Source organism: Aulostomus chinensis, chromosome 14 (assembly GCF_037954235.1).
Source record: "Aulostomus chinensis isolate RoL2024-O1b breed Wild chromosome 14, RoL_Achi_v1.0, whole genome shotgun sequence".
NCBI lineage: Eukaryota > Metazoa > Chordata > Actinopteri > Syngnathiformes > Aulostomidae > Aulostomus > Aulostomus chinensis.
Window position 1 is genome coordinate 4,781,435 of NC_141333.1, and position 10,739 is coordinate 4,792,173.

The following is a 10,739-nucleotide window of genomic DNA, read 5'->3' on the forward strand; positions in this document are numbered from 1 at the left end:
TAATCATCTGCTGCTATCAGGCACCATCAGCTGACAGAGCCAGCTGCTGTTCAGGCACTTGACCTCAGAGTTTAGTTATCATAACAGGGTTGTGACCCCGCGGCCTGCAGTCATTACGGCTGTCTCCTCCAATCAGCCCTCCAAAGCTCTGATAAAACCCTCTGGGACGCCTGAAATAGAGGTGACATTAGATTTATGTATGTGTGCATGCACGCCACCGGGTGTTAGTGCTGCCATGTTTCTAGACTTATGAGGACCAACACGTCCCATAGTATCAGATCAATCGAAGTCAAGTGAGGACATTTTAATGCTGTTCACCTCTTGAAGTGCTTAGTTTAGGATTAGCACTTTAGTTCAGATTAGAATTAAGATGAAGCAGAAATGGGGTTACCGAGGACAGTTTGGGTTGAGGCCGGGTTTGGGTTAAATGGTTACAGTCAGAAGGGCTGCAGAAAGGTTTGGATACACGGTTAAAGCATCATTTATACTTACATGAATTTCAAAGGATCAAACGTTAAATTGAGAATTAATTTCGTGTTTTGCGCTGCACACTCAAAATGTCAGTGAAATTCATTTGAATGAAACTGATTCTCAAGTCCAAATGTAGCAAATGTGCTCTGATGATATGCCTTTGTTTAATTCCCGTGGAAAGCTGCTCAGCAGCACCTGAAGCACAACATTCTCAACTGAGGTACATGAGGTAAACACCCGTGCATGTGCTCAGTGGGCCGCACCAGGGAGTCAAGCAAATGCATTAAAGATTCCACTGGTCAAGTCTTCCAACCTCAGATTTAACCCTCTGATAACATGAACAGGCATGAAATTATTCAGTCTTTCTGGTCTTCTTAAGTTTCACTTAAATAGATTGCAGTATGATAATTAAATAAGCCATTTTGTGGTGCCCAAATAAATGTATCCACCCTTAAAAACAGTCATGACTTTCACTGTGCAAGTCTATGGAGAAAGTCTTTCTGGGCCAGAGAACATTCCATGATGGATGCTACCATTTAAAAGTTGTGTCCAGGTCTTATTATACATCCATGGATTGTATCCATCAGAGTGCTGACAGAAACAAAGGGAGATCCCTGTCCAGGTCTGAACCAGGGACAGATTAGGTGTTCTCATCTTGGCTCGTAAGAGAAAGACAAACCAGATCCCATTCATTTCCTACTCACAGCAGGAAATCTAAACATAGAATTTCAGGTTGTCAGCTTTCAGTGTATCGAAATTTGTGACCCTCTACATAGTACAAATTAATTATTCCCAGTGTAAAACAGCCAGCCTGTGAGTCAGATCAAACCATAGAACTAGGCAGAGTTGATATACAGTAAAGTGAGGTACTGCCTCAAATATTTTCAGAAACGTACTTTACACTACTAATTAGCAGTAAAAGGATGACCATGTGTGACTGAGCCGCCATGTTGAAAGCAAGTCAAAACCAGCATCCCCAGTCATGTCACTGCCAGGCAGAACAATCTGTGACATAGGTTGACTCGACAGTCGGAGATTCTATCATGTAATTGGATTCTCTGTCCATGTTTGTTGGTCCATCCGTCCCATTCTCGTTACCGCAATATCTCACCAACGCTTTGAGGGACGTTCTTCAAATTTGGCTCAAATATCTGCTAGGACTCAAGGAATCTCTGAAAACATTTTGGTGCTCAAATGTCAAAGTCCCTGTCAGCTCACACGTACGTGACCTCTGGAATGTCTTCAAGGGAAATTTGCCATAAATGTCCACTGGAACCTGAGAGGTATGCAGCATTGCTTTCTGCACAGTCAAGGACAGGAATGAAGAAGTCTCTGCATCACATCTCTGCAGCAGTGTACATCTGAAATCCTCACATTCAGATATACCTAAAGCACAACATGACCGAAGCGATTCCCCTGTGTGAGAGATTGGCATGCAGGGCCTAACACCAAGATGACACCACACTGTCTCTCATCAGCACTCAGAAGTTCAAAAGCCACACCAACAGGGAAGTGCTACACACTAGCTTCTTGAATCACTTACTGAATAACAGTAAAGTCTTGAAAACAGCTTTAGAGTTGAACAGAATCAAATAAAGACCAACAGAAAGAATAACTCAAGACAAAGATTCAAGCCTCAATAGGACAGGAGAAGTGCAGCATCCTCTAGATGAATTATTTTAGTCAAAGACTTTAATAACCTGGGTTTACATTCTTAAGAAGTTCCATTTTAACTCATTTAAGCCAAAAACAACAGAAAATATCCAGGGCACTTAAAAACACAGGTCATTTTTGGTTCTTTTTGATACTGTTTGTGCAGTGCTATGTGTTTTTAGCTGTATGCTGAACTGTTGATCTTGCCTCCTCTGCATGGCCCAAACTAAACGTACTGGTGGGAAGGAGAGAGACTGAAATAACTTCATCCCATGGCTGCTGTCATGACCTGTACGTCCTCCTTAAGGCTCAGACAAAATAAATTCAAGATCTCTGGAGTGATTTCCCGAAACTCTTTAAATATTGTTCATGTCCACTAGCTGAAATATGCAGAGAATTGAGGAACGATTTTTCCCTCTCACCAACAATATAGATAAAATATAGAGAGAATGGAAAAATATAGAGACAACAGAGCTCAGTGAAAGACTCAACTAGTTTCATCAGAGACTGTATAAAACTTTCCAACAGCAGAAGTCTTTAACTGTTTCCTAAAAACTCACAGATGCAAATGTTTTTACACAATTCCATCCAATTTGTCATGAATATACAAATTATTGTTTGCATGAAAAGCTAAATAATTCACTTCAGCCTTAAACTTATAAAGCCAAATCAGTCTGCATCCTAAGAACCCCTTTCCTTTTCTCACAAGATATTACAAAAAAAAGAGACGCAGACTCCAGACTGTAAACATGACAAAGGGGGTCAATTAAGTGTGAGTAAGTCCCAATATGTCAAAAAGCTGACAAATGCACCTCAGGTATTGGCAGAAACAAGCCCTTCTCATTAGCGCATCCTAAAAATGATTGGTCGGGAAAATAATCGACAGACTACAAGTCAGAGCAGCGACTGGAACGAACTTGTGACACAGTTAGCTAAAATTAAACCGGCAGAACAGATTATCATAGTTTTATTCAGTCCTTTATTAATTTAATCTATAGATGAATTAAAGGGCATGTGTTTGATATTGTGTGCAAACACAGGTGACACTATTATCTCTTAACAGTGAGAATATCCCCTGTTACTGAGTCTCAACAACTTCTGATAAACTAATGACAAAACTTTTATCATCAAATAAATGTTTCCATCCAGAGGTATTAAAAGCTCACTCTTCACTTATATGGAAAGCAGGTCACTTCGGTCCAATTCTGCCTCTTCAGAGCACAATAAAAATGCAAAGCCCAACTGCACTTCACAAAACACAATCCACTGCATGGATCCAAACAAAATATCACCCTCCTCATCTCCTCTAGGCCAGTCTACCTCCTGAGCAGAAAAAAAAACTGTCCCTAAAGCAACTTATTGTCATTCCTAATCATCCCTCAGATTCATAAACAATCACGCAACTTTTTTTTTTTCATGCATTCCTCTCTGTTTATGCAGTTCCCAGAAGGCATTGCCTTTTAGACTCTCCTTCTTCCGCTGCAAAATGCCGGGAAAACAAGTAAGGGTGGAAAACAAAACAAAACAAAGTCTCCTGAAATACCTTGTGGATGCCCAGAGGAAGGCGCTGGACAGACAGATGAGCAGATAGGTTCCCTCTGTCCTCCTCTCTTAGGCTACCTCCTCTCTCAACGTGCTGTGGAGAGTGACTGCTCACAGCCCGCCTGGCATATCTAATTAGAGCCAAGCTGTTGCCACTATCTGGCAGAGGATCTACCTCTCCAATCTCTCCTGACTCAATCTTCCCCATCTCTGATTTTCTTTTATATTTATGCTGGAATATTTAATTGTAGACAAAAGGTTACTCTGGGCTCTATTCATTGCACACAGGCAGAATAATCTCCTTTAAAAGGCTTGACATTTCAGGCTTTTCAAAAGGGGCTGAAAAAAATATATCCCCGCTTTTGTTAATCAATGAAGTAGAACTCCACCGAACAAAAGAATTAAATTGCTTGGTTGGGTTAATAAAACACACAGAAATAGCTGCTTCCTGTGGGCTTTTGTGCTTGCCACTGGCTCCCTCCATATGCAACCAGCACTGTAATTCCATATGATTTGGGGGGCAAAACTCTCATTTCTCCACACAGTTGGCTTTTTAAATCCTATTGAATAAGCAGTCTGTGAGGCTGGCTGATTGGGACCTCTTGCCTGAGCCTGGCAGCCTGGCTAGCAGAACCGGCTCTCTCCATTTAAAAATGACTTCCACTAAGGACAGACAGCAGCTCCACTACAATTTACAATTTCTATACTGCCCATGATTCAGAAAAAAACATTGTAATTATGCAAATGATAGGGGCAATAATTAGGCCCTTCACTGTCCCATTGTGTTAGCTGCTGTCGTGTTGCGGTCCGGTGGTAGGAGGGATGCAGCAGGGCATGTTCGGTTTTAAATTGCTCTTCGAGACAACCAGCAGATGTTCACAGGATCTTCTGCCCTATAACTAGCTGTCACCCCGAGCCAGGATGTCTGTATACAGCGCTCTAGCTGCAGACCCTGGTGAAGCTGAGGGAGGACAGCCTTTGAGCCAAATATCACTAAAGCAAATGAATGTTTTATCCAGAGGTCAGGCACGCTGGTGTGTCTTACTGTATCTGTTTTACTGGCAAACACTTGGTGTATTTGCCTATTTGATCAGTTCTTCATCAAGTCCCTACAGCCCCTTTTCCAGTGGCCAAAAACCAGCTAACCACCACCAACATTTGGCTTTTCTCTGTAAAAGGAAAGGTTTTAATCTGTATTCAATTCTTGGTCAAATAACCCTCCAGTGGACACAGGTATTCACTGTCCTGTGCTCAATTGTCACGTGATAGGATGTGCCAGTGCCATGGTAAACACCTGGTTAGGTTTGGATAACATGGCTACGATTAAAGCTGTAAAGCTGGCGCTTGAAAAGTGATCTCCTGCCCTCTGGTGTTTGGAGTACCTCTGGAGTCTCTTGATACGCCTTAGCACACTACGACATTTGCTTTTGTCAAAATGTTTATATGAAACCTGTTTCCAGCTCAAAAATATTTAAATAACTCCGTTTGACAGATATATTCAATTGTTAATGAAAATCATCCTTAGTCACATTCCTATGGCTCGACTCCATCACCATCGATTCATACACAACACAGTGTTCCACCTACAGCTTTAAATATCAAAACTGCTTACTTATTCTGTCACAAACATTATGTTTTGGCATTTATTAGCTGTGGGACAAATATTTAGCAGCCATTTTACCTATACAGCCAACATTAGCTTATACACGCACCAGCAACTTTATTAGCTAAACCTAGCTAGCAGCCAATGTGACGAATAATAACTTTACTACCAGAAATACTCTACTAGACTTCTTTCAGAAGTTCCATTTGAGAAAGAGAGAGTTGCTAAAGTGAAATAGATTTAAGTCTCTGCACCCACTGACCCGTCTCTCCAAGAGTTACTGGCCGATGTGGAAGCAGCCTGTAATCATCAACCACACAAGAAAGTTGTGTCAGGACTGAAACTGAAAAAGTGAAAGCAAAAAAAAACCCTATTTTTAGGTCTGTTAGGTACTTTTGTTGCTTAAAACTAGTTGTATTTACTTTTAATTTTGATTCTTGGGACACTTCGCCCAGGCCTCGTCCGTGGCGGCAAGCCTTCCCTGAGTGTGCATGCTGACCGACACTAGCCCATCTCTTTGACATTGAACACAGTTTGCAGGTTTTGTACTCTCTTAAAAAAAAATCATTCCACTTTTAATTCAACATAAATGTTTAGCAGCTGAAGAAAACCAACAAACAGACTGATGAATGGACAGAAAAATAGTCCTAGTCTCACCCTCTATTGGCCATTTCAACCAGGAAATTGCAGAATTCCAGCATGTGAATTTCCAAGAGCATTTCCTTTTCTCCTGTGGACAAACAAACCAAAATTATAACCATAAAGAAGACTACAACTCTACAACACCACTAACAACAGCTAATATATATATATATATATATATATATATATATATATATATATATATATATATATATATATATATATATAACAGCTAATAAATATATATATATATATATATATATATTAGCTGTTGTTAGTGGTGTTGTAGAGTTGTAGTCTTCTTTATATATATATATATGTAAATTAGAAACCAAAGTCAGCAAGAACTATCACGACGTCTCTCCAGTTGAGCAGTGTACACACCTTACTCTAAGGTTGTCCTACTGACTTTAGCTAGGTGTGCAATAATTAGCATAATTAACTAGCAAGTAAACTACAAACTACATAAATCAAATACCAGCAGATATTCTGGCAAATAAAAAATAGCATGAACACGGCAAGGACATCGACTTCCTCAGTCGTCCAAAAGAAGAAAGGAATCCAAAAAGGTCCAAAAGAATCGCAAACAAACAATTAGCACAAAGCCGTACTACGCTACCTTGTATTTAGCTAAAAAGATTAGGCGGATAATTACCAAAGATGCTTTGCAAAATTATAACACAGAAATACAAACCCAATAAGTTATATAAGTTAAATAAATAATACTAAATACTTAACTTCTTCACCATTTACCGGTTTCTTTCGTATACACTTCATCTATATTTTTGCTTTCAAGGCAGTAAATAAATATAGTTTGCTACCACAGGAAGGCAAAACTAACCTCGCAGCCAAAACGTTGTTGTCGTCATCCAACTGATTTGGCTCCAAAATTTATGATAAGGACTCGTTTTTACAAGTTACATGGGGGACACCGGTACAGAGGATTATTTTCTAACTTAATGAAACCAGAGTCCCGGGAAGTCAGGGTTATTTAAATGTTTGGTGGAGCCCGCCCACTCGCGCTCTGAAGGTTTACTGGTTGAATTTTTTTTTAGATTTTGCGACAACTCGCCACCATTTCCGGCACAATCTTATCCAACGTCAGAGCTGCGGTGAAAACATGAGAGGTCAAACATTATTACCTTGATCTGTCCAACGTACGAACACGGCACAAAGAAATGGTAAGTTTACGCTTGTACCTATCGTCATGACGGACAGTGTTTCACGGCCGCATGACTTCCGTGTATATTTTGACAGCGAAATTGCTAAGCTAACTTTAGCTTTGCTCAAACGTGCATGGGTCAGTGCACGAGACGAACAAGCTTAAGCCAGTGACTTATTTACCTCTTTCATCAGCCAGCTAACCAGCATTAACGAGTTGTTCATTTATGGCAGTATGTTAATTAGCTTTTCTGTTACTGCTAAGGAAGTAGCGTGCACTTGTTTACATTGCAACTGCAGTCAAGTCATGCTAGCAGGGTGCTGGGGCTTCTCCTTGCCGCTCTTACCTGGCTGTGTGTCCTCAGGCCAGCTCCATGGTGGCAGTGGGACTGGCTCTAGCTGCAGCTGGTTTTGCAGGTGAGTATCTCCTGGTGCTGCTAGTTTCATGATAGAGCAAGATCTACTGTTGGTTCACCAGTGACCCACGTCAAAACTGAGACTGATGTGTTGACTCAGTCTGAAGGGAAGTGTAATTAAAGGTTAAACAATAATTAATGCTTTCCGAGAGTTTTTTGGGGGGGGGGGAAAACAAAACAATCCGACTTGGTAGGAAATAAAGTGTTGCACTTAAGTGTAATGTAAAGTACATTGCTATAAGACAATAAAACTAGCTTAGAGAAAGCTATACCAGATCAGTAGTGCATACTCCAGCACAAAAAAACTGTGACGTTTTTTGGATTACATCAGAGAATATTCATGACAAGTTTTTATTCTTCTTTTCAAGTATATAATCATTCTGAAAGTGCACTTGCTCTCTAATATCTGAGATTGTACCTTGGGGGATGAATATATGATTTTGAATTAAACTGAGGCAAATATTGATAGCAGCTGTGTTGATATGGACTTGTCCTGCAAAACCACTGTTACCACAGAGTGCATCCTCTCTTCATCACCTAGGTCGCTATGCCATCAGGGCCGTGAAGCAGATGGAGCCTCAGGTTAAACAGGCTCTTCAGAGCTTCCCCAAGACAGTAAGAAGTTTAACACAACCTCTTTCTCCTTGAAGTGGCATGAAATTTCCATCCATCCATTTTCTACCTCTTACCCTGTGAAGGGTCGGGGGAGGGGGGCTGGAGCCAATACCAGCAGCCTTGGGGCGAGAGGCGGGGTTCACCCTGGAAGGGTTGCCAGTCAATCACAGGGCCAACACATAGAGACAGACAACCGTGAACACTCTGAAGCCACGCCTACGGTCCATTAAGAGTATGGATTAACCCCGTCGGCGGCACGGTGGTGCAGTGGTCAGCACTGTCACCTCACAGCAAGAAGGTTCCGGGCTCAGGCATGGGATCTTTCTGTGTGGAGTCTCCATGTTCTCCCTGTGCCTGCGTGGGTTCTCGACGATACTCCGGCTTCCTTCCACAGTCCAAAGACATGCAAATGGGATGGACTGGCAACCCGTCCAGGGTGAACCCCGCCTCTCGCCCGAAAGCTGCTGGGATAGGCTCCAGCCCCCCCACAACCCTCAAAAAGGATGAGCGGAAGAAAATGGATGGATGGATGGATGGATTTACCTCGTCCCCTCTTGATGTCTTTGGACTGTGGGAGGAAGCCGGAGTACCAGAGAGAACCCACACAGAAAGACCCTGTGCTCCAGCCGGGGCTTAAACCCAGAACCTTCTTGCTGTGAGGCGACAGTGCTGACCACTGCACCACCGTGCTGCTTGCATGAAATTTCTCCAATACAAACATCCTTTAGCAATGTTCTTGCATGTGCTTTGAGCACCTCCCTGGTACTGTAGATTCCTGAACCACCTTGTTTTTAAACTTAAAATACCTAAAACCATTTTTAACCAATGTCAACCTGTTACTTGAACAAACACTGACGTGACTTCTTGTTGTAGACCTTTGGAGGAGGTTACTATAGAGGGGGATTCGAACCAAAGATGACGAAGAGAGAAGCTGCCCTGGTTTTAGGTGTCAGGTATGTGGACACTCTCATCCATTTGTTTCATCGTGAACGCTTAGAAATACACGACAGCAGAAAACAAGGCTACAAGTGATGTTCAAACAATAATAATTCACTTATGTTCCATCTTCCAGTCCCACTGCCAACAGGAATAAAATAAGAGAAGCTCATAGAAAACTGATGATCCTGAACCACCCGGATCGAGGCGAGTGGAAATATTCACATCTGATAGAATTTGCCTTAAATCTACTGCATGCTCATATCGTCTACTTTGCCACAACCTTCAACTTCCGCGAGCTAGTTTGCTGCTTTAACGGGGAGGGGGGTTACGGCTTATATTGAATAATGTATTGATTGAAGTGACACGTCACATCTGTGTCTTACAGGTGGATCCCCCTACCTGGCAGCCAAGATAAATGAGGCAAAAGATCTGATCGATGGCCAGAAATAGAAGTGAAGTCACACCGTGCACTGACTGACTTGAACCAGCACCAGATTTCTGATTGTTCTGGATTAAAAAAGGGTTGTACAAATTGTTAATGGAATTCTTGATCATCTGTGTGCTTTTAAGGCAATCGTTTGCCTTCAAAATATGTAGTATGAAATTAGTACGCACAAAAAGCCGGATGTTTAAGGGGTAGAAAGGCGTTGTCACAAAATGAAATGGCTCTGTACTGCCGTGACATGGCAATAACTCAGATCCTGCAGAAGAACCCTACTTTTCATTATTGGTACAACTTAATTGACACACATTTAGGTTTTAGATCTACATGGAAGATCAAGTTTATTTAAGAACTACCTGCTTACAAAACATATTGCACATCAACCAACCAGAATGATCCTTAAAAAAAAAAAACATACTGTAATCGACCAAACAAAACAAAAAAAAAAACTTAAGATGTCCAACTGTCAGTAGTCCAAATTGTCATTTGTCTCAAAAAAAAAAAAAAAAAAAAAAACCTCGGAGATGCATGTTTTAGTGTCGAGTTTTTTTTTTTTTCCTTTTAAATACTGTACATTTTTAAAATAAATAATCCTTCCTTTGTGGAACAGTCGTCACCAGTTTCCAGCCAGTCGATCTATGGAAGAACCAAGAAAATCAGGGAACACAGCACTGATAGCTACATCGCCGTCCAGCACTCAACAGTAATAGGGCAGTATTCCAGACTCAACTACAATGAACTCTTAACAGAAAAGGGGTTATGTTTCAGTGCAAAGAAAACAACTCTCCTAATGTTTCTTTTTCAGACACACTGTAATAACATTTCTTCTATGAACAAAGTGGTTGCATATTGAAAAACAAAGCAGCGAAATTCAAACTCAACAGATATATAAAGGATAACTGGACTCATTTTCCCCACAAACATTAAGAATAGTCACACCTGATTTTAAAAAAGATATGCCTCTGAAATCCTGTCAGGTCTTTCAGTGTTTGTTGATGCCTGCTTACCGGGCCAGAGGACCACTTAGAGCATTCACTGCAGAGCCATTGAGTGGCCATAGAGAGAAAAACATCCACTGTGGTCACAGACGTTAAGGGTATTTCACTTTGGGGCCAGGAGAGGTAAACTAGTTCCATCAATTTAATTCACTTGAGGCAGCCAGATATAATCTGCTCAATTTGCCTTTTTATTTTAGCGCAAGGAGTAGTTTGTGGTCACAAAATAGTTACATTGTGGGGAGGAGTTATAGCTCGAC

The 10,739-nt window shown here is 41.2% G+C and overlaps 2 protein-coding genes across 4 annotated transcripts in view; one reads left to right on the top strand and one right to left on the bottom strand.

The window, feature by feature from the left end:
• The window catches only part of LOC147249499 (uncharacterized), a 157,256-nt gene extending 150,344 nt beyond the window's left edge, over positions 1 to 6,912 (bottom strand). For all 3 annotated transcript variants that reach the window (XR_015119385.1, XR_015119384.1, XM_086225525.1), the window contains exons 1-2: positions 6,753 to 6,912; positions 5,927 to 5,999 (exon numbers count right to left, since the gene is read on the bottom strand). The gene's annotated coding sequence lies outside the window, so the exon portion shown is untranslated. The remainder of the gene's footprint in view (positions 1 to 5,926; positions 6,000 to 6,752) is intronic.
• Positions 6,913 to 6,944: 32 nt separating this feature from the next.
• Positions 6,945 to 9,997, top strand: dnajc19 (DnaJ (Hsp40) homolog, subfamily C, member 19). Its single transcript, XM_086225527.1, has 6 exons — positions 6,945 to 7,092; positions 7,438 to 7,489; positions 8,030 to 8,103; positions 8,977 to 9,056; positions 9,176 to 9,246; positions 9,428 to 9,997. Exons 1-6 carry the CDS (start codon positions 7,090 to 7,092, stop codon positions 9,490 to 9,492), a joined length of 345 nt encoding a protein of 114 aa, XP_086081653.1. The 5' UTR covers positions 6,945 to 7,089; the 3' UTR covers positions 9,493 to 9,997.
• The last annotated feature ends 742 nt before the right edge of the window (positions 9,998 to 10,739 follow it).